Source organism: Candoia aspera, chromosome 1 (genome assembly GCF_035149785.1).
Source record: "Candoia aspera isolate rCanAsp1 chromosome 1, rCanAsp1.hap2, whole genome shotgun sequence".
Classification (NCBI taxonomy): domain Eukaryota; kingdom Metazoa; phylum Chordata; class Lepidosauria; order Squamata; family Boidae; genus Candoia; species Candoia aspera.
Genome location: NC_086153.1, coordinates 55297034 through 55321381, shown reverse-complemented (window position 1 = coordinate 55321381; position 24348 = coordinate 55297034). Strand labels below are relative to the sequence as shown.

General features: G+C 39.5%; 1 protein-coding gene across 1 annotated transcript in view; it reads right to left on the bottom strand.

Annotated features, from left to right (window-relative positions):
* Nucleotides 1–24348, bottom strand: part of GALNT14 (polypeptide N-acetylgalactosaminyltransferase 14) — a 294843-nt gene that overhangs the window by 13440 nt on the left and 257055 nt on the right. The window contains exons 7-11 of the mRNA XM_063304437.1: nt 18009–18096; nt 14661–14745; nt 10415–10518; nt 4895–5021; nt 2405–2497 (exon numbers count right to left, since the gene is read on the bottom strand). Of these exons, the coding sequence (XP_063160507.1) occupies nt 2405–2497; nt 4895–5021; nt 10415–10518; nt 14661–14745; nt 18009–18096 (497 nt within the window). The remainder of the gene's footprint in view (nt 1–2404; nt 2498–4894; nt 5022–10414; nt 10519–14660; nt 14746–18008; nt 18097–24348) is intronic.

The following is a 24348-nucleotide window of genomic DNA, read 5'->3' as shown; positions in this document are numbered from 1 at the left end:
TTCTAATCTTTCTCTTTATTCTTAGCATAAGAAGGATAGAAATATATTGCTTTATCTACCAGAATGAGTCTTTCAGCTAGATATCTCTGCAAATGGATTCAGCTAATGCACAGAAAGCTTCAACTTCCTCAAAGAAATGTAGCAAATTACTTTATGACCTGAGTTACAATTCAGAAATTAACTAACTCTCTGACAGCAGTAGTAGTGCATCTGCTAAAATGACACTGTGCTTACTTTAAAGTGTAACTGTACTAAATTTCCAAAAGAGTTAATCAAGGACATTAATTAAACTCAACTGGCAACCTCCAGCGATTAGTGAATACTTGATCCTATTTTTTGTCTCTGGCTTTCCTTTTTCCTCTAGATATCTGTGCTGGATATACATATCCCTTGCTGTGCCATCCTCCTCTCTGATATGACTTTTGTTAGCTGTCGAAGACTGCTTAATTCTATATTTACTTAAGTCATTTTTCTTCTTTTCCCCACCTGAGTCCAACTCCAATGCTATTAAGTTTCTGCCAGCTAAATAGCCCATATCAACTTCCTGTCCGCTTGAGAGACACTGTGTGAAAAAGTGTATCCTGTTCTTCTCTTAGCTATTTCCCAGGCTCAGGTTATCAGCTACAAGTAAGATTTGCATGTCTGGGTGATCACAGGACAAGACAATAGAGGGTATTTACTTTCCACATGTGGTCACAATCTGGTTTGAAAACAACTGTATGATCTGAGCTCTTCTGAGGAGGCCCTTTCTACTATACTATCAACAAATAAATTTTGCATTCCTGCACTTGTGAATAGGATTTTGCCAGTGGTTGTGCCCCAGCTGTGAAATAACTTATACATAGAGGTTAGACTGGCTCCAAGTAAAAACAAACCATTTTTGATTAAATTTGGTCCTGTATATATGACTAGGTTGACTGAATAGCTGAATATGGAAGTTGACATGGACACAGGGTTATGTGTTTTCATTGGATATTACAAAAGCAGTCATGAATCAGGGCTGGGACCACAGGGAAATTGGTTAATTCTTTCACTCTATGGTATTATAAGAATTCCCACAAATATTTTTGGCCTGGCAATTTTCACTAAGATAGCAGTGCTACTTACACCTAACTGTGGCATACTGTATATGACAGGAAGTAACTTTTGTGCACATATATCTTAACATGGATGAGGAACCGTGCATCTAACGAATGCTACACACATGACTCCAAGCCCAGTCCCCAAGTTTAAATGGCATAAAGAAAATAAGTAAAAAACTGCTGGCAAAGAAAGCGATGGGTTGGATTTAACTTTCCCTTTAATATATAATCAGAGCAGATGGAAACACTTAGCTGACCTTGGTTGATCTCAAAAAAGCTAAGCAAAGTCAAACCTAATACCTAGATAGGATACCTTGAAGAAATCCTAGGGCTATAGACTGTAAATTGGACAAAAAAAGAAATCCTAGAAGAAAACGAACACCAGTTTTGTGCTGTTGCCAAGAAAATGATGCGTCCCTGTCTACATCCAAACTCCATGCCAGGAAATCTATACTGTTCTCTTTCCCCCCCCCAGATATATAACTGGTGCTATTGCTAACTGCTTGATCATGGATATGTGCAGAGCTAGCTGAACTGAAGTAATTACAAAGTATAACACATTATTACAAGTAATAGGAAGGATTTCATCTGTCACAGAACAAATGTCCCAGAACATTAGGTAGTAGAAAGACCAAGGTATTCAGATGCCCATCACCTGAGCAGATTATACAGTTATAAAACAACCCAGTGAAAAAGAAAAGAAAAATGGGGGAAAATGGCAGGTGAAAATGGAATAAATATCCTCACCAGTTCTGAGCCACTGTTATGACATAGATCAATGCTGCCTTGGGGGCAAATATGTAAACAAGGATTCAGACTCCCTGAGTCACATATCGCTTATTGTTCGGGGTCAGGTTTTTTGCAGACAGAAGCATTTGTCTGTTTGTTTTTGCCCTGGAGTAGTGTTTGTTCACAGTGCTAACTCATTAGTAAGGATAGCTGATTCTGCTTCTCTGGGCCGGACAGTTATGAAAAGAAGAAATCACCTTGGAATTTATCTGAGACAATTTCGAACGTGAGAAACGAGGAGGAGATGAGCCATTTTGTTTTCATTTATGAACAAACCAATATTTCAAATATGATCAGCAAGCAGCTTTTATATAAGCTATCATCCCCCCCTCCACAAACGGCAGCTAGGACTGTATACCCATATCCTTGCAGCATCTGTTTACTATTAACAACTAATTAACTGTTCCCAGAGAAACAAAAAGCAAGCATCCCAACAGCTGGACGATGCTCCAATAAAACAATAATGAGGTTCTACCATATCAAGCAATTGAGTTGCTTTCTGTTTTCCTTCGCTGCCAGAGGGGGGCACTTACTCTCCATATGGTCTCCCTTGAGCTGCGGGCCGGGCTGCGTAATAGTATTGCTTATACTCATCCATCCACACTTCTGCCGTGCGCTTGGTGTTTCTAAGAAAAGACATTTTTAAAATGAAGGAGGAACAACAAGAACAGCATGCATGAAAGAGCTTTGATACCTCTCATAAAAACCTGCAGGGATAATGGAGAGGGGAAAAGGCACTTCATTTTCTTGAGAGATCTAGGTGAAAAAAATGACCAGCAATAGAGTTAGGGTTCTTAAAGACTGTTTCACATATTACATTTTTTAGATGTACGTTTATGATTACATTTGCCCCAGAACCAACCAGAAGTGGTAATTAACTGTAGTTTCCCATTATATATAAACTGGAAACTATAGTCACCAATTTCCAAACAAGTCAAATGTAGAAGCCAACCCACAAACCTGGCTTAAAATTTGTCTTTCAAATCCTGACTTTGTTTCAAAATTCCCAGACTTCATGAAACAGGATGTTAGAGTTAACTGCAGCTTCCTGGCTAGTTTGCTCAGTTGTGATAAAGGAAGAATGAAAACTTAGCAAAAGGAATGCTTGCAGGTACATCAAGTACATAATCAGGAAACCAGCCTAAGAGACAACCTAGAACAGAATGTGCAGATGTGATGATTACAGGTCTGAAATATTCATCTGTCTGCCTATAACAAGCTAGGTAAAGGCATCAGAATGCCAAAAATACTGCAGGTACTATGCAATACACATTTGGTCCCATAGTAAATTAGGATTCATGCAAAAGGAGTGCATAATCTTTGTGCCACAGCTCATGGCTTATTTGATTGAAGATCCTCAGTTTAGTTATGTAACTTCTAATCATATAGATAACTACCAAGATATACCAGAAAAGTGGATTCATTACACAGAAATGGGCCTATAATTTGGTGGGAGAAGATTGTATATATTAAATGGATGTACAATGCTTTGGATTTGATTTGGAAGAGGTGCTTTCAGATGTGCGGAAATGCAAACCTGGCACCTGAACTTTAATGGTACTATTTCCAAGACTGATTGACTGCAGTAGAAGTCTTCCATATAAAACCTGATGGAAGGGATTAGCAAAATATTATGCAGTGAGACTGTATTTTGTATTTTCTTTATCAGCAGAAGGTAACACTAATTCAAAATTCCTTACGTTTGTTCAGTATATTGACTAGACAATTTTCATGCCTTGCACAGGCTTAGAAATGGAATCACTCCAGATTCTGGCAGTACGCAGTGAAATAAACAAACAACTAAATACATACTCTCTTTCCACACACTCAGGCATTGAAAAAGGGTATGATTTCAAGGCATGCATTAGCAAATAAGTATAATTGGTGGGGTTTTGTCAATCTTCTCTCCCTGTTCTTTAAGAATCCTACAGTACCTAGATTGCTTCTTGGAATAAGGTGTGGCAACCCTTTGCAAGTGGGTGATGTATGAATTTTGCACTCAGCAGCAAAGCTATTGTTTCTCTCAAGAGCAACCTTGACATACTTGAATTGGTGTCTAGCAGCAGATAGAGATATATGAAGAAGTATATGGAATCCAATAGTTTGGGCTCATAGACCTTCACTGAAAAGTTTTCTTTATTCAGTCTGTCTCCTGTTTGTTTTTCTTTCTCTCACCTCTCCTGTTCTTCAAGGTTCATCTTATTCATTGAAAGTTTAAGGTCTATTCAAGAAGGCTACATTCCCTCTTCCCTTTGCAATTTCTATTCATGTGCTCTACTGCTTTGATTAACTATCCATAAGAAGACTTGCATTCCTAAAATGTGAAACTGATCAGAGAACTTGCTGAGTAGTGTAACATGTAAAAAAAAGAGAGAGAGAAAAATACTGGGCCTAATGTCAACAGCAGTGGAGTTAGACTTTCCCTGTGCATGGCATGTGTTGAAACTAGACCTGCTGAGCACAAATCAGAACAGCCATAATTAGACAATTTAGTTCATGTCCACTGAACACCATGGCAATAGAAGAAATTCAGGTATCCTATGAAGGAAGGAAATCTCTTGGGAGAGTCTGCCTACACCTCACTTCAAATGTAACACTTAGATTGACCTAACCCCAGCTGTCATGGCTGGGCATAAAAGATACAATCACAATTTCAGCAGCATTCTTGCCAAATATTTTAAAAATTAGGTTCCTCCAAATGCTGAGCACATCAGCTACACACACATCTACCCATGTTTTGTAGCCTCACTGATGGAGACAATTTTCATTATTAAAGAAGTAGCATCGGCTTCCCATTCTATTCTCCTTAACTTGTTGTTTAGAACTTCCACTGTTTCCCTGCAACCTATTTTTCATTCTTCCTAATGTGATATTCGTATATATACTTTAAACTATAGCATTAAACCCACACTTTTACACATCCCACCATTGGGTTGTGAGCTTGGGACATGTGACCTTCCATAGAATTTATTTCACTTTCAGTAAGGACCATGTGAGAAGGAAAAACCCCACCCCAAACCTACTTTATATAGGTGTTGGCATTTCCCTCTGGGAAGACGTAAGGGTGCTTCTTCCGGAAGACATGGCCAACCCGACTGCAGGGAATGATTTCTAGACTTCCACCGCACATCCACACTCGGAAGGAGATTTCTATAAAAGACAGGCTTAGCTTCAGTTTTTAAAGTCCGGGACCAGATCGGATTTTGCCTTATCCCTGACTTTACCCTTTCTCACATCAAGCCATGCAAACTCATTACTGTCAACAAGAACTTTTCTGGGCATTCTGCCGTCTTAAGTGCTTTTCAAAGCTTTGTACCACCAGCCTGACATTTGCTCATTTGAACTCTCCATATAACATTGTGAATGATGATATCCAGGGTGAGTTTATAAGCAGGCCCCTTAGCAGCTTACATCTCAGGAGAAACATGTCAATTCCCAATACTTGTAATTATTGGGACCATGCACAATACAGAACCAGTGCCCTTCATGACAAATCCTGATTTTACTAGCAAGTAAAAAAAAAAAAAAAAAGAATCAGGCCAGGAGGCAAAATGAATATAATTGTAACAAAGCGATCTAGGGAAAAAGATGCCAAAAAGAGATGCCAAAGTATCAAGTCCTGCTTACTTTTGCCAAGGACAGAAGGAATTCTAACAAAATAATTTTGCTCATGAAGACTGGACATCAGGATAGAATTTATGAATGAGAAACTGACACAGACTGGAAACAGGCTAGCCTACACAATTCTTCCCCCCAACATGAAGTCTATTGCCACAGGTACACTATGTAGCCAGTTTTTGGTTAAAGCAGTAAGGAGGTCCATTGAGATCAATGTGTGCAATGATGTTATGGAAATAAAGTTGTTTCACCCCAATAGCTCACAATTAACAGCTAAGTCAGAGTCCGGCTCTGTTTCAAAGATACTAGCCCACTGTGAAACCCGTGAGATTGGAATTTTGCTGCAGGTTAAAAATCTTGCTCAGTGTTCCCTGGGTGACTGTTCACAAAGCCCCAAAAGAGAAAATGCCTCAGTGTACTCTCAAGGACAAACACACACAGTTTAATTTAAATAGGAATACTATGCATCTCGCCATAGTGGGAAGACAAATTGAATAAATAACATGAATATTTATACTACTACTACTAATAACAACAATAACATCTGTGACTAAGTAACCCGCATGCCTTACTGGTTGTGCCAGTACCAATGATGGAGCAGCATAATATGGCTGTTGCTCTACCTTTTTATGATTCCTCATCTTTAACTGTTCTTGGGCTGCACAGCCTTTCAAATAGAGGATGCCTTTAAAGAGAAGATACATCCTCTGTAAATTAGGATCTAAGCTGTGTTAGTACAGGTGTTAAACATTGATGGGAGACTTCTGATTGATTATGTGCCATCAAGCTGATGTTTACTCTTAGAAACCACACAGATAGTCCTTCTCCAGACTGATCTGACCCTAACCTGGTCCCTCACATCTTCCAACAGTGCACCCATTGCCCCTGTAACTGAGTCCACCCGCCTTGCTGCTGGTCATCCTCTTTTTCTCTTTCCGTCTACCCTTCTCACTATTAGTCTTCTCCAATACCAAAGTTAAAAATTGTTAATACTCTTTCTATCCTGCTCAGATAGGAAACTTGACTTCTCTTATTCTAGGTTTTTGCTTGCAATTTACAGAGGCCTTCAACAAAAGACTGCCCTCTGTTATTTTTTTTTCCAAAAAGAGGGCTATATTTTAGCATTTCAGGCTTGCTTCATTGCTTTGCATTGTTCCCCAGACCTGTTATCCATTTGCATGTACTTCCTGCACTAGCCCTGCAAACTTTCTTTTTTCTTTTTCAAGCTAGATCTTGGGCCAGTTCCATCACACAAACACACAAAGCTAGTTTGGCTTTCCACTTTTAGCACTGATATTTCGTGGGCTGCTTGATTATATGTCCTTGATTCAGGATGAGAGGAAATTTCATTGGGGGAGGACAATTCAACAAGAAGTAGCATGGCCCACAAATATTTGAATATACAATCCCTACTTATTAAGAAAGGAAATGTACTGTATAAAGACACACTAATGTGCAAAGCTTCAAGGGGAGAAGGAGACAATGGATGAGATTACTACAGAACAGGAGCATCTGTTTCACTGGCTCACTAAGCTGTTGCATCTCCGAAGACAAGGATTATTTTTCCTTGCTAGCCACACTCCCTAGAGGTGTCAAAGTATTACTGCCAGCTTAAGATCTGTTTTCCTGCTATTTCCACGCCTCCCTTCCTCTTTCAAAGCTGCAGCACAGTTAGTTTCCTCTGATCTATAGCATTGTTGCAGCCACAAATAAGAGCAGCAACAAACCCACCCAATTTGATCAACCCTTCCAGGCATGCACAAGAGCAGGCAATGTCACTACCTGTCCCCTTCAATAGTCTGGGAGTTTCTTAGAGAACAGAGGCAGAATAAATTTGTCATATGGACAACCCAAGATCCCTAGGTTGCTGGTACCACTTTTTAATGTTTGTGTTATCCAAAACTCATCACTGGCTGCTAAGCATGGTGGCTATACATTATCACCACCATGGAGCATAAGTGGGACTAGGGGTATGTGCTACTTGCAGCATCTGGTTGGCCTGGACTAAAATGGCCATGACCTGATCAAGGATGTGTCTCTTCCTATTACATCAAGTTTGCCTTTGATCATCAAAGGACTAAGGTGATGGTATGGTTCATAGCTTTCAACTATCTTCTCTTCTGCTCCTCTACTGGAGTTGGAATCACATAAAACTAGTTCATTAGTTAGAATATGGCAAAGCCTTTTTGACTTTGTGCTTGCTGGGACTGAGTCTTGGTCACTCCCACTTGGCTTTTCTTGCTGGTGATCACAACTTATATTCATCTAGGTTTATTTAGGTTTATGTCTTCTCTGCAATCACTGGCTTATTTCTTTCTTGAGTTAAAAGCAAATAACAAATCTTAGTTAAATATGATTACATATTACATAGGGATGCGCAGTGCTTCAGTTTCAAAGCAGAAAAGATGCTTTGGAGTAGGTGTGGACATGCACTCCACATCATTCAGTGCCTCTATAAAGAAGCTGCATCTTTTCCTCAATTCACATGGTAGTGCATGATCCCAGGAAATACATGTCTGAGTTACGGAAGCATTAATAGAATACTGTACAACAATGTGCTTCAGAGCAGGCAATGGCATGTTATTGATTCCTTAACTGAAACAAACATTATCCTGAAATTGTGCAGCTACTATGTGAGCCCAATAAAAGACACAGATTATTATGGAGGTGCCAACAGGTATGGCATTCATACTCATGCCCATTCCAAAGCACCTTTTGGACTTTAGATCCTAAGTGCTGTATTTCCTTAATGTTAAGGCATGTATTTCATCATTTTCCCATTCTATCACATTAGCAATTATAATATGGCACCAACTTTGGGAACTTGGGTCATAGGTCTTCAGGCTATGTACCTCTGCTCTAAGCTAAAGGATTGCAAAGAACTGCTTGTTTATTTTAAAAGTCTTATATAGCACCTAGTGCCTAGAAGGATCTCTGGGTAGCAAACAATATTTAAAACAAGCTGAAAATGCAATCAATATTTAAAATAGTCTCAAAAATCCAAACAAATAACACAGTTCTGTAAAGCCAAAATATAATACAGGTCCATTAATTCTTAATGAAATGTCTTTGAAAAAACATGTTTTTGTGTACCACGTAAAGCAATCCAGTGCTGGAGCTTTTCTCTGCTTTGTTGGTAGCTGGGTACAGCCCACCCCACGAAGGCTTTTCACAGCAGCTACATGCCTGGCTTCTTGCTGATGAAGGATCTGAAGCTAATGCCCCAACTGTCAGCTAAAGTATATGGGAAGGACATATGGAAGATTGTCCTGAAGACATCCAGGGCCCCAGCCATTGAGGGTTTTAAAGGCTAGACTAATACCATAACCTTGAACGGAGCCTGAAAACCAAGCGGCATTTTTGAGCTAAGCCAGAGTGATTGAGCAGTGTGGGCTGGCATGCTTGCTTGATTCCTGTAAACCAGAAGTCAGAAGAAAGGAGCAGACTGAAAGGAGCAGCAATATTGCCCTCCTGGAACATGATGCACCCAGCCTAGATTTATCGCTCCTAACTTCCCTTTATTGACTTAGATGTTGAAGTACTCCCTGTGGGTATCCAGGAGTTAAAAACAAACCAAAAATGCTGCCAGAGCATAAAACATCCAGAAAACACAACAGATGCTAGGAATCCACCCATGTAACAGGCCCTCCCATGGCCACAATAAAATTTTCTCCCCAGAAGGAGAGCTAGTTCTGTCAGGTGACATGTTAGTACAATATACTGCACTAATTAGAGAGATCCCATGGGGAAACCCTACCAGACCTTTTGAATTAACTCTGTTATGGCCCATTTCTTTCTCTTAAAATGTCTCCAGTGTCTGCTGTTGTGGCAGAATTGCGAGCGTCAACTTTTTTCATTCACCTGTCTTCTTGCTAAAAGATCGTCTGCCTCTTCACATGGCTAGCCAGTGTGAAGCTGCTGATAGTGGTAGAAGGCAAAGAAAAATTTTGTCTATGCATTATGAAGGAAGGGTTAGCAGTAATGGAACTTTTAATGTACTGATGGCACTTTAACAAAGGCACTGAAAGAGTTTCCGTTCATTTTGAATTCTGGGAAATCATAACTGGGATTGATTGACTGATTGATCCACTGGGCTGATCAGTTTCTCCAATCACACTGATTCTGAGTAGCAAATAATTTCCCAAATGTGTAAAGAGGGTTAAAAACAAAAACACATAATCAACAGCAGAACTAAAAACCATAGAACACGACTCACTATATATAAACCAAGAATCTGAACATTCAAACCCAAAAGAACAACTCACCATGCAGAGGAATAAATTTTTGTGTGATATTTATTTATGAGTTAGATTTACATCCTGCCTTCCTCTCAGGAAAGAAGATTTACGTCCTGCCTTCCTTTCAATGCAGAATGGCATACTTAGCTGCATAGTGCTCCCTCCTCCCATTTTCCCCACAACAATAATCCTACAAGGTGACTTGGGCTGAGATAGACGCCTGGCCCAAGTCACCCAGTGTCATCCCTTCAGGCTAGGCATGGTCAAGAAATAGGCACAGCTGGAATTCCAGGAATGCTCTTTATTGTTGCAGGGTAGAACAACAAAACCTTGAAAGCCTGTCAGAGTTTTCCCCTGCCTCATCTTATACCAAATAAAATCAAAGTGGGGTTATTTTGATTTTCTTTCTCACACTTTCCTCTTTCTCAGGACTGAGTAATTTTTCTGAAAGTCCTCTGTTAATGATTCACTCATTCCTTCTCCATTCCCAAGGCCAAGTCCACATTCCTTCATACCCAATGAGCTTATGTGGATGAGGGTAGAGGGTAAAATTGAACCTTGGTCTCCCTGGTGCCAGTCAGCATTTAACCGCTATATCACAGAGGCTCTCATATTCAGATCTGCCAAGCTCCCCCCTTAAATCTTTAAAAAACCTTTGTCCATAGCTGCAGAGTGGCAGTGACTTACCAAAGTTCTCCCCACCCCAGATGTCCATTGCAGCATCATATTTTCCCAGATGGTTGAACCAGGCCTTGTCAATTACAAAGAGCCCCCCAGCAATGATAGGAGTCCTGAATGGTTGAGAAAGAGAGAAAAAAAAATCTCACTTCAACTCTTTTGCAGAAAGTATTAGGTACATGAAATAGATGCAGAGAACACAAGAGCAGGGGGAGAAACCAATCAATATTACTTCGTCCTTTGACATAAGTGTGGCCAAAGACATCTTTTAAATCAAATTGCACTGAGGGGAGAGGATGTTGCTTTTGAAGGAGTTGCAGTTGGCAAGATCATGATCCCCATCAAAACCCCAAGAAGGCTTTGTGGTATTGCTGGTGGGGATTGCTGGTGGGGATGAAAAAGTTAGACTCCCTTCCAAAAATATCCCTCTCCCTCATGACCCGGAGACTTGGGAAAGTGTAGCATGCTACTCAGAAAAAGAAGAACCAAAACTCTGTTGCCTTAACTTGCTGGTCTATAATTTCCCATTTGAAAGCAGAGTATTTGTCAGAATTCATGTGTTGTTACTTCTTCCTATTAAATCTTCCTACTCAGATCTCTGCAAGATGTGTCCTTTGGGATTAACCATTTACAGTCCAGGGTGCCACAAGTGAAGTCTGACACCTGTCATCAAAGGCAGTGGGAGCCTTCCCCAAGCCCAACCACTATAAGGAGAAGCAGCTGTGTGTGTGTGTCAGAAGGAGGGGTTCACAAACCATATTAACCCATAATGTGTTTTGCTTGGTTTTGATAAGATGACATGAAACCCAATTAATTAGTAAACCAAATCACTGATTTCAATACATTAAGATTAAACACCTCTTGACTTAGTACAAGGTACCAACCCGGCCAGAACACGTATTTGTCTAAATGGGTTTCCTGGCATGTATAAGAAAGGGTATTTGCATGAATGTATCTGACATGGAAGTTTATGTGGATCTTCAGGAGTCCATGAAAGAGAATTTTTAGGAAGTAGATGAGAGGGCAGTGCCTATCTTGCTCAATTTCTGCTTTAATTTCTCTCATGACAGATGTTTGGTCACTAGAAAATTAGCCCTGACAGAATGCAGTCTGCTATTCGAAAAAGATTCCACCTGCATACAAATATTGATGCACGTTAAATTTTGTGTCCAAGTAATGATTCAAAAACCCTTGGTATTTTCCTGTCATAGCTCTCCCCCAGCATGCAATGTGTGGCTAATGCATTTATCAGCACAACCCCTACTAGCCTGAAGTTTGCAGCCCTGATTACAGGCTTACAAGCTAAAAATGCATTTAGCACTTGGGGGCTATTTACAAGACATTATTTCACGGGGGCTGTGTACCTATCCTGGTAGAAGCCTCATGTTAAATGAGGGAGTAACATTTATTCAGGAGGACAAAGAAAGGGCTTTTATGGAAGGCATTTGTAATTGGCTCAATTTTGATTTCAAAACAGAGTTATTTTTTCCCCCCACTTTCCTCCAGATTAGCTGAGAACAAAGGTAAAAAAAGGAGTACTAAGTGGGATGAGTCACACAAGAAATTGTGTTCCAAGCCCTGCCACACAAGCCACTTCATAGGGTACATCCTTCCTTTAGTTACCTGGTTTGATGTCTCAAAGAGACTTTTCAGCATTCCAGTAATTAAACTGTGGTTAACAGAAAAGTTCAGACATGCCACTTCTGTGTGTGTCTGTGTGTGTGTGTGTGTGTGTCTGTGTGTGTGCATGCGCACCTGTATACAACATATACACCCAGTTTACATTTGGTCACACACATACATACAATTGACATTTGGTAACTTGCTGGGATTTCCTGTGATACCTTATCTAAAATACAGTTTGTTTCTTAAAAGGTAGCAGAACCCTTCACTTGGTGGCTTCACAGGAACAAGATGAAAACTACACGTGGCCCAGGGTCTAATTCCAGGATGAATTAATTTTGTTAAAAGGAAGTTTGAAGAAGTACGAAGGGAGCAACACACATACCTGACAAGTTAGTGTGTTTATATAAATGCAGGAGGAAGTGCTCTGCCATTACAGGTAGTCCTGGTTAATGATGGTAATTGGGACCAGAATTTCCATCGCTAAGTGATGTGGTCGTAAAGTTTGACATCTCATGACGGCATTGCTCAGCAACGGAAAACCTGGCATTCCTCCTTGCAGTTGTTAAGCAAGGATTATGGGTCATTAAGTGAGTCCCAAGTGGGACTCCCAATACCATTAATATGACAAAAGATGGCAGAGAGAGCAGGAGCCATGGAAAGATCGTCCCCGTTAGTCAGTTGGTTTGGCTGTAGTGTTGATGCCTGTCTGATGGTCACAGGCTAGGACCCACTGGAGTGGAGGAATGTTTAGGCTGACTCTTACTTGGACTTGTAATAAAACTACTCAGTTTTACCCCATACACAAAGGGCTAAAAGAGTTTACCTCGAACATGCAAGAGCTAAAAGGGGGTAAAGGGTGCTCTAGTTCTGAGTCCAGTATCCCTGCACATGTGAGTGGCCATATTGCCAGAAGACAGGCCCACATTTGTTTGCAACATCTTGGGAGGATGGTGTGTGGTCACACACATGATCTGGTTTTCCTGCCCAAGCAATGGCAATGTAATCTGGAATTGGGAGCGTGGCCAGGCCATGGGTGGCTGCTGCCAGGTGGGGGAGTGTGCGAGCAACTTACTGGAGTGACTTATGACCTTTCCTGCCAGCTTCCCCATTGACTTTGTGTGTGGGAAGCCATCAGAGAAGATCACAAATGGCAATCACATAACTGGAAGACACTGCAACCATCATAAGTGCGAGCTGGTTGCCAAGTACCCAAATTGCAATCATGTGACTGTGGGGATGCTGGGACAGCTGGAACTTCGAGGACCAGTCAATAAGTACTACCCGTTCAGCACTGTCATAACTTTGAACGGTCGCTGAATGAGTGGTCATTAAATGTGGACTACATGTATACGGAAGAAAACTGTACTGGTTAATGATCACGATAAAGTCTTTCATAAGGAAGAAAATGTATGTGTGTGTTTTCACCTGGGGCAGTTTCAAATAAGGGAATGTTGTAAGGTGGAAGGAGGAGGAGGAGGAGGAGGAGGAGGAGGAGGAGGAGGAGGAGGATCTACCACTCCAGCTACTACTACCATGGGCAGCAAAAAGGACCAGAATGGAAGAGAAGTGTTTATGCTGTGGTGAATGAAGAGTTAAGTCCTGTCAGGAAGGCATCAGACTGCCTGAGGCACCGAGAATTACAGAGTTGGAAAGGGGCACCAAGTCCACTGCATCCAAATCCCTGTTCAGTAAAGAATCCAATTTAAAGCCTCTCCAATAGATGGCTGTCTAGCCTGTAGCTGTTGACTCCCACCACCTCTCTGAATAATTGGTTCCACTGTCCAACTGCTCTTACTGTTAGGGGAAAAAAATCCTGAATATGCTTTCCTGTAACTTTGGGTCCTGCACTCTTGACTGACAAAGAGCAGTTCTTAAAAAACTTCTTGTTAGTTCTTTCTAATAAGATGGCTGCTTGCATACAGAGGTGTTATGCCTCAATTTTATTTGCACTAACTTAGGAGTTATAGGAGTTTTCTTGGTGGGAAGCAGACAATACAGTTTTCCAGTTCTGAAGGCTCACTGTGGTAGTGGGAGATTTCCATAATGCAATTAGATGGCTGGAATCTCAGTTTTATCCCATACACAAAGGGCTAAAAGAGTTTACCTTGAACATGCAAGAGCTAAAAGGGGGTGAAGGGTGCTCTAGTTCTGAGTCCAGTATCCCTGCACATGTGAGTTGAATGTCTGAAGAGGCATTTGGAGCTATGAAAGAGCTTGAACTTACTGCATTGAGAACTTTACCTATTGACCAAAGAGGAACCTGGGGGTGAAGGGTCTGGGCAAGCACCCATACTCTGCTCAAAAGCTCAAACAGAACTGTAAGCTCTGTGCTAATTTCTTTGGTGCATCAGAAAGGAACTGCATGAATCCCATCATGTTTTGTATGCTTCTTTTGCTTCTAATTAGTAAAACTATTGGTAATCGAAGATGTTCTTATGAAACAATGGTTAAATATGTGTATTTAGACTTCCTTCAATTGAAGTTTCAGAAAAGATTTCCAATAGCTTAGTATGCTTAGGGTCAACAGTTAGTGGGCACTCTCCTTAGTATGCAGTTGACCCTTTTCCACTGTTCTTTCAAGAGAGCTCATGGCTGCTTTGATTTTCCTATTCCGCATCTGGTCACTTACTTGATAGGCTCTGTGGGGTCTGTTCGCTTGGCTTTTTGCTTTGGAGAAAGTTGTTCCCATTTAAAGTGGAGACTCCAGTCAAACCCTAAATATGAAATGCAGAGAAGGAGATAAAGAGATAGATGGCAACCAGTTGCAATCATCATGAACTTTCAAGCAATGTCATTATTAGGGTTACAATCATTACAATCAGAAGGAGTTTGGTAGCAGACTAGCAACATTTATTAAACTTACTTCACAAGTGGTTATGCAGATGCCGGTTACATGTGGGACAGATTACAAGTATGTTATCAATTAACAATTTGTAATGCATTAAAAAACCATTGTGTTTTTACTCAGATATTCAGCAGTCTTTCCACCAATTGTTCCAAAACAGCTAATTTGAGATCTGTAATGGAGTGTTCTAGGAGGCTGGCCGAGGGAGGCTGATGAGGTTCTGTCCAGGTGCCTGTCCCAGAAGAACCATTTTCTGACTCGATCCTACCACCTAGAACTAGGGATATTCCATCTTTAAACTTGGATGGGGTCCACTTTCCCATTCAAGAGTGGTGCACAATCTTTGACTATTCCTGAACTCACAGCTCCTGTTCCAGGAAGGCCTTTGCACAGCTTCATCTGATGTGCCAGTTGTGCCCTTTCCTAGATCAGGGGGCCCTTCAGAAAGTCACTCATGTCCTAGTCACCTCATGGCTTGACTACTGCAATGCGCTTTACATGGGTGGCTTCAAATGGTCTGGAATGGTCCAGCAGCATGAGCAGTGAAGGGCATGTCTTGGTATGTCCATGTGATACCTTTGGTTTGGGAGCAGAGTTCTGGTAACTGGTATTTTTCCAGGTGTGATTCGGTGCTGGCTATGACCTGGTTACATGATGGACTGCCTTTGTTCTATGCGGTCTGATCTAAAACAGTTGGTGTGCTCTATCAATGTCATCTATTGGAACCCCAGAAGTGTACCATCTCTGTTGTGGAGCCTGCCCTCTGGAATGAGATCCCCTGATATCTGTGTTGCTCCCACCCTGCTGGCATTTTGGAAAGCCTTAAAGACCTGGCTGTTCTCCCAGGCCTTGGGTTAGGGTGGCCAAAGACCTGCCAGATTGAGTGTGGGTGTGGTTAGCCAGATTTGCCATCAATTCTTGTTTATTTATTTTTATTTTTTTTATAATTATTGTATTCTATTTTTATTCTGATGGTTTTATTGTACAACACCCAGAGGTGGTCTGGGGTTGGGTGGAGTAAATTAAATTTAATTAATTAAATTAAAATGCTCTGGTATTACTTTGTCCATGTTTTGAGTCCTGATGTCAAAGTTGTGTCTGTTAATACTTCTGTACAAAGTCTGGCCTGTTTGTCCTACGTGGAATCCAGAGGAGCACTGCTGGCAGATGATGGCATTAGAGGAACACCACTGTAGGCACCTCTAATTTACTTCTTGGGTGTGAAGCTGTTGGGGCCAGTGATGTAACTATGGGGGCAAAGCAGACATCCAGGTTTGCTGTAGGAACTAATTCCTATGTTAGCATCATATTCCTGTTGTTTCTGGTTGCTTGTGAGAATCTGCTTCAGGTTGGATGGTGGTTTGAATGCAAGTATGGGATTGCCAATCAGTGCCTATCCAGTTTGGATTGTAGTTTATTAATGAAGTGTTGAGTGGCTTATGCTGTCAGTTGTAGGTGACCACCAGTGGTTTTCTGTTTTTGTGATCTCTTTTTGTAGTTCCTCCGTGGGAAACATTTTACTTTATTGATTTGTTTGTTGATCTCACTGAGTGAGTTCAGCCTCCTGAATGCCTGGTTATAGCTATAGTGGGCCTGGGATGTTGCTAACAGAATTATTTTGAGAAATTGGAAAAGTAGTAATATTCCGATACTGAGAATTGGATTCAAGAGATCTGTGACTTGCCCGTTTTTGAAAAGGCAATTTCATCTATGACTTTATAAAATGTCTCAATATGTCTTTCTGTGGCATAGATTTCATATTTTGTAACGTTAGATAATTATTCATACATACATACATACATACATATATATATATATATATATATATATATATATGAATATATGAATATATATGAATGAATGAATGAATGTTGTTGTTTTTTTGTTCAGTCGCTTCTGACTCTTCGTGACTTCATGGACCAGCCCACGCCAGAGCTTCCTGTTGGGCATCAACACCCCCAGCTCCCCCAGAGATGAGTCCGTCACCTCTAGAATATCATCTATCCATCTTGCCCTTGGTCGGCCCCTCTTCCTTTTGCCTTCCACTCTCCCTAGCATCAGCATCTTCTCCAGGGTGTCCTGTCTTCTCATTATGTGGCCAAAGTATTTCAGTTTTGCCTTGAATATCATTCCCTCAAGCGAGCAGTCTGGCTTTATTTCCTGGAGGATGGACTGGTTTGATCTTCTTGCAGTCCAAGGCACTCTCAGAATTTTCCTCCACACCACAGTTCCAAAGCATCTGTCTTCCATGAATGAATGAATGAATAAATGAATGAATATGTATGTATGTATGTATGTATGTATGTACATATATGAACATATATATTTGTATTCCCCCTAAGGTAATTTAAAAATTTGTTTGACATCAACAACAACATACATAGATTCCCCCTTTCTGATTGTTTTGTTTTGGTAATTTTTCATATATATTTTTTTTAATCTTGTATTTTTTCTTTCTTTCTGTGAAATTTGTTAGGAAATTCTTTAGTATTTTTTTAAAAATACGACCATTTTATATTTCTGCTTTGTCTCAGTTGGGGATAATCATGATTGTCTACTACAATAAATATTTATAACAATTCAGATGTTAACTCCAAAGGGAACTTAAATTAGCAATGACACTGATTTTACAAATACCCACTAAGGGTTTTCAAAGAAAAATTAAAATCCAAAAGAAAATCTTGACTAAAATACACTGGTCCAGTTAGAAGAATCAATATCTTGGTGTATGTGGCTGCTTTGCTCCTCCATTTTTGGAAGCACAAAACAATTCTGGAATTAATCATTGTTTGTTTCACCTGAACCAAGAATTTGTAGCTACCAACTTCAGAGCAAGTACAATATTTAAAAATATTATTTTGCCATTGGCATATCACCAGACTTTATTCTATAATTGATAGGTATAATTTCCTGGTTTGAATGATCTGAGAAACTATTAGTATCTATGGCTTTATTTTTTGCCTGTGTGAATTGGGGAAAACATATTGGACAATCCAAGGTGTGGACTGAGTTAACATATTGTGAACAGTTCTTATTAGAATGGCTCTTGAACTCCATACCACTCAGGACTTATACATTTTGCTCATATACTTGCCTATACAATCATGGGTCTATGGTTGATTACAAACTTACCTCCTCTTAGATCTGAAGAAGCTGCCACATAAGCAAAGGTGTCCAAATTGATGATATCAATAACTGGACTCACCACATGGGTTGGATCCTGATAATAACAAAGAAAGCAGGTTAAGTTTCTGAGAGACATTATCTTTTTAACACAATAAATGTGTCCACTCATGTGTCTCCCTTTTGTTTATTGCTCATATGGAAGACCTATTGCACTTCCAAGCCCTGAAACTAATATACAACATACCTGGGGAAAATATGATTATGTCATCAGATCCAGTGATGACAGCTGAGAAGGTAGTGAAAGTGGCCAAAAAAGAGAGGTCTTCCTAGGATACTCTTAAGAATTAAGAGTAATAGAATATTTGTAATATGCTGGTTCTGTTTCAGTTTCAACTTTCTTCTACATACTCCATCAGGTTTAGTGCTCTTTATTTCACCACAAATATCACAGCATACTGATGATAGTCACTAAGTATTGTTCGTGACATTACAAATGACTAGCCATACTCTCTTTATTCTTGCTATTTTGAAAGGAAAAACAGTTTCTACTACAGCTAGCCCATTCCACTCTATCTTGACCAAAAATGAGGAATGCTATGCTACTGGATCAGAATTACCAAAGTATCATTTTTAGAAAACAGATGATAGACAGCCTTTTGCTGTTCTCACAGAAAGGCTGTGCATCATCCCAAAGGATGCCACGTGGCAAAAAGGTTGTGAGTTGCTCAAGAAGGGACTGCTGTCTCAGAAGATATCAATTTATTATTTAATGGGCTAAACATTGGAAAAATGACCAGAGCATTAATTTGATTAATCTTTTTGGTATATTTGAATCCTTTTCTGCTCTCATATGATCAGCAGCAGCAATTTACACACCAACTGACCACTTTGAGACTTCCTTTTCTGAAAGCACCAGTAGATGGATATAGGATCCTCCCATGTGGAGGAGGCTCTCCTAGTGCTCCAGTAATATATGAATACATTTATTGGGCACCTCCAGATGTGGGGTATACAATTGTCAGCAGTAGCTGTACTCTCTTGGAATTCTGGGAGTTGAAGTTCTCATTTCAAGAGTGGGATGGTTACATGAAGAACAGAAGCATTCACAAAAAGCAAGGAGAACGTGTCAAAATGCTTTGAATGGCTTTCTGGAAAGCAAGACATCATCATCTTCTGTGATAATTAACTTTTTACAAACCCTACATTTATTCTTCATTATTTAGAAAGCGTACAGATTTGTTCAACCATTTCAGGGAGAATTATACATATTTTGGAATTGTTTGTTTACTTATTGCAATTATTTCTATCCTGCCTTTCAGGATAACAATCTTCCTGAAGTGGATTACAGTCAATATAAAAATTGTAAACAAAAATACAGTGATTATGATTTAAAACTAAAATACAGCAACAACAACACAGAGGTGAGAGGAAGGGAAGGCAGAATCCCACTGAGCAGGCTTTTGGGATAGTTTTCACCTTTCTCCTTTACTCTTTTTTACAAGAATTTTTAGATGTGGAAAAGTCCAAGTGATGTTTTTAGGATAATCTTTGCCTTCCTTCCTCCTCTTCCATTCATGGATCCTTCCCACAGGGCAGTTCATGGTTATGGCCCAGTAAAGGGAGGATCTCATCAAATCTCTAAACAAATCTATCCATTTGGAACATATTCCTGTGCTTGGTTTGCAAATGCATGCATACTGTACATTCATACATGCATACATACATGTTAGTTGCTGTTAACTGCCAACCGATTAACAAGAAAGCAACCAAAGGGGGGACATGCATGACTGAATACTTATTAGATTACATATTGCCCTATTAAAAATAACTGTCTTTTCATAAATTGAAACATAATTAGATGGCATTTTTATACTTAATATTCTTCTGGCTTAATCACTTTTCATGGGTGGACAGATGACAGAGCAGTTAGAATCAAATATCTGTTGCAATGGTAAGCATATTGCAAACAGCTATGAATAGTCTTTTATCTTGCCCTTCAAGTATTCCAAAAATACTTGAATTCCAAGTATGGCTTCATTCAAGTCTTTCTTCTAGTAAAATGAAGTTGCTTTTCAACAGCAGGAAGGTAAGAACTAAGCAAACATGATCCCTCAGGAATGTACAAAACATGTTCAGTTGACAACCCTCTGTTTTGAGCTTTAAACACTTCAAGATGATGACTCTGCACAGCAAGCAGCAGTTTGCCCATTCCTAATGTGTATCAGAGATCTGTCTTTGAGAAGTTGGCCAGGAAGCAGGCTATGTGATGGAGGTGATGCAGAAAACCTAACTTCCAGGAAGATTTGAACTCTGATGCTTAATTAAGCAATGGCAGCTTAAATAAATCCGTAAAGCTGCCTTATATAATAATTTGAGCTTTTTCCTGTTATATATACAGACATGTGGGGACACACTCACACATATATTTTGTAAGCCATCCAGAGCCATTTGAGAATGAATGACTAAATAAAAAGGTTTGCCAATTTAGCCGAGTATTGTTTACTGTAACTAAAACAATTCACCAGGGTTTCAGGTAGAGAGGCCTTTCACTGCAACTGCTACTTGAGCCTTTGTTCAAGCTGAAGATGCCAGAAACTGCTACCACTAAATATGGCCTCTTCCCCCTTAGCTCTCTTCTAATTGCCAGAAACCAGAGGAATAATTTCCTACTCTTTTGGAAAGGTAAATACTCCAAAACTGTTGTGCAAATCTGAAAATAGATATAACACAGTCTTAAAGAGCAAAGAAAAAATAGACTTCCCACAATTCCCAGAAAAGGCAGAACAAACCTGGATTCTATCTCTGTGTGTGATGGGGTTCCACCACTTCACATCATTGCTCCACCCATTGCTGCTGTCAGCCCAGGAACTCCCTTAGTTGCCTCTCCTCTTCCCACAGGCTGGCAGTAGGGATTGGAAATTATAAAGGTCTATCAATGAACACGCAATCCTTTGTCTCACTTTTCTATGCAGATTTCCCCTCCAATCAATTTATAAAAATGCAACTTATTATTATAGGGGTAATGTACAATTAGATTCACAGTCAAAGACTGGTGGAAACTTAATAATTCAAGTCCTTATCAAGGACCTAAGAATAATTAAGGTAGCATCTGAAGATATAGGCAGCTCCAAGCAGGGCATTTTTTTGTAAAACTAAGGTGTTCAGGTCCGATAAATTCAGAATTTCCAAATATTGAGGGAATCCTTTAGGTATTGCTCCAAGGGCTCCAATCATGATTGGTATAACAGTGAATTTCTTTTTCCATAAGCATTCAAGTTCTATCGGCAAATCCCAATATTTCATAATTTTTTCCTATTTACCATTTGGAATTAGCTCCTTGAAAGTATTCCAACAGCCAAGAATATTCACCACAGAAAGCATCTGCCTGACATTAATGCTGTCTGCCACCTTCCCCTAATTATTTCTTTGCCTTCACACTCTTTCATGTCATTCACCCTTGCTGCCATTAGCTGTGATTGTGGAAGGTTCTTTTATTTATAACACAAATTCTTCATATCCTATATAACAGTGTGCCATTGCATCCAATCAGAATCAGATTCAGTGACAGAAAGGGAAATGAGGCCAAAGAAACTGAGATAAAAATGAAGAAAATGAAACCTTATGATTGTCATGATGATACTTGGTACAATTTCAGTTCCACCCTAAGCTGGTGGCAAAGATAGCAAATTGAGTAATTGAAGTATGTTTCTATAATATCCATTTTCCAAACACATTACAAAAATGAAAAGGTGGCAATATCTAGACCAGAGTTTCTTAAGCTTTTTTCTCTCAGGACCCCTTCCCACATTTAAAAATTATGGAGGACCCCAAAAGAGCTTTTGTTTGTATGGGTTATATTTATCAATTTATCAATTTATTTATTTATTTTCTATCCCTCCCTTATTATTTTTATAAATAACTCAAGGCGGCGAACATACCTAATACTCCTTCCTCTTCCCATTTTCCCCACAACAACAACCCTGTGAGGTGAGTTGGGCTGAGAGAGAGTGACTGGCCCAAGGTCACCCAGCTGGCTTTCATGCCTAAGGCCAGGCTAGAACTCACAGTCTCCTAGTTTCTAACCCGTTGCCTTAGACCAAACTGGCTCTATTTTTATCAATATTTTATTATCATCAGTATTTACCATATTATCATACAATATATTATCATCAATATTTACCATATTAAAAATTAAAATTTACGCATTCACTGCTGCTACTGCTTATCATGATTGTTTGATGGGATTTTAATATTGTATTATTTTCAACATAGGCTAGCAATTTTGATTTCACAGACCCATGAGAGGGTCTTGGGGGACCCCTAGGGGTTCTAGGACGACACTTTAAGAAACACTAATCTAGACCATATAAACAGGAAACAATGCCTGGTCTGTGAATCCAGGTTCAGTTCAAAATGGTGATTTTGACTAATAAACTCCAATATCGTTTGGCACCAAGCTACCTCCAGGACCACCTTTTCCAACCCGAAGCAACCTATTTAGTGAATTCATCATGGGAAAAGCTTTTAATGATCCCACATGTTTATGAAGTAAGGGAGCAGAATTGAGGAAGTAGTGTTTTGGCTCTGCCATTATGTGTTCCGTTAGACATCAGGTTAGCCCTATGATGGCTTTCTGGAAAGTGGGAAAATCTGAGCTGTTTCAGAGGGTCTTTAAGAGTGGAAAATCATCTTATATATGGCTGTGTTACAGTTGGTATTAGTGGGGTTTTTTGTGCCTTCAAGTCAGTTTTTGACTCTTGGTGACTGCCTGGACCAGTTCCTGCAGTTTTCTTGGCAAGGTTTTTCCAAGGGGTTTGCCATTGCCTCCTTCATTGGGCTGAGAGAGAGTGAGTGGCCCAAGGTCACCCAGCTGGCTTTGTGTCTAAGGCAGGACTGGAACTCATGGTCTCCCACCTTCTAACCTGATGCTTTAACCACTACACCAAACTGACTCTCATTAGTGTTTACAAATTAGTGTTTACAAAGTATTTAATATTATTAGTTAATAGTTGCATTACAATGTTATCATGCAATTTAATTGTTAGCACTAATTGTTTTAATGTGCATTTTACACCATGGATATTTTATTTATATTTACTGTGGACATTTTGTTGTTTTATATTGTAAGTTATATTATGGAAGTTTACGTTTTATATTATACTGTGGATGTTTTCAGTATTATTCTGTAAGCTGCCTGCTGTGAGTCTGTTTGAATTGGGTGGCATGCAAATCCAATAAATAAATATATTTCAGATATTTTTCTTCACATATTTTGGCAAAACAAAAAGCAAAAAATGCTTACATTGCAAAAAAAAGTTATAAAATATTATTAAATTACTGAACAAAAAACAAATAGTAATTACAATTTTGTAATTCACTGTAATTACATACTGAAATTTATCTAGTTTTGGAACTTTACACCATGCCTGCTAAATTAGGAAAAAAAGATAATTAATAGAAGAAGGGAGGGAGGGAGGGAGGGGATTGCTTTCTGAAAAGCTATATAAAGTAAAGGGAAGAAGGAATCAATCAATATCTATCTATCTATCTATCTATCTATCTATCTATCTATCTATCTATCTATCTATCTATCTATCTATCTTTCTATCTATCTTTCTATCTATCTATCTATCTATCTATCTATCTATCTATCTATCTATCTATCTATCTATCTATCTATCTATCTATCTATCTATCTATCATGTGGGTAGGTAGGTAGGTGGAAGCATATCCAGTATGTATCCAAATCCTTTTCTTGGGTTGTTAGCAAAATTTTGTAGACAACTACTATTCTGGGATTCAGGCTGCTTTGCATTATACTGAAGCAGCAAAACATGTTTCAAGTTTTTATCTTCAGTTAAGTATTATTGGAACCAATTCTCTAAGTTTCTGCAGACCAATCTCTAAGACCCTGAGGATATTTCACAATTTTAGAGCTACCCAATAAAACAAGTTTCCTATATATGATCTCAAAACTGATTTAAAGAGAACAAGATACCCTTTGGGCAACCGTATTTCCCATGTAAACTTTCCACAACGATCTTTTAGACTAGAGATGGAAGAGATCATTATAGCCCTCTTCAGTGCATGGATCCAAATTCTTGACAGATGGTTGTTGGACCATTCCACAACCCTGAAGGAAAGTCCACCTCAGCCCACTGGATGAAGGAAAGTCCACGGGTTTTCTGAAGAACTGGTTCCACTTCTGAATTGTTCATACTGCTTTCCCTAATATTAAACTAGAAGCTGTTTTCCTGTGGTTTAAGATCCTTATTCTGCATCCTGCCTTCTGAGTAAGAGAAATGACTTATGTGTGTAACAATCCTCAACATACTTGAAAAGTGCT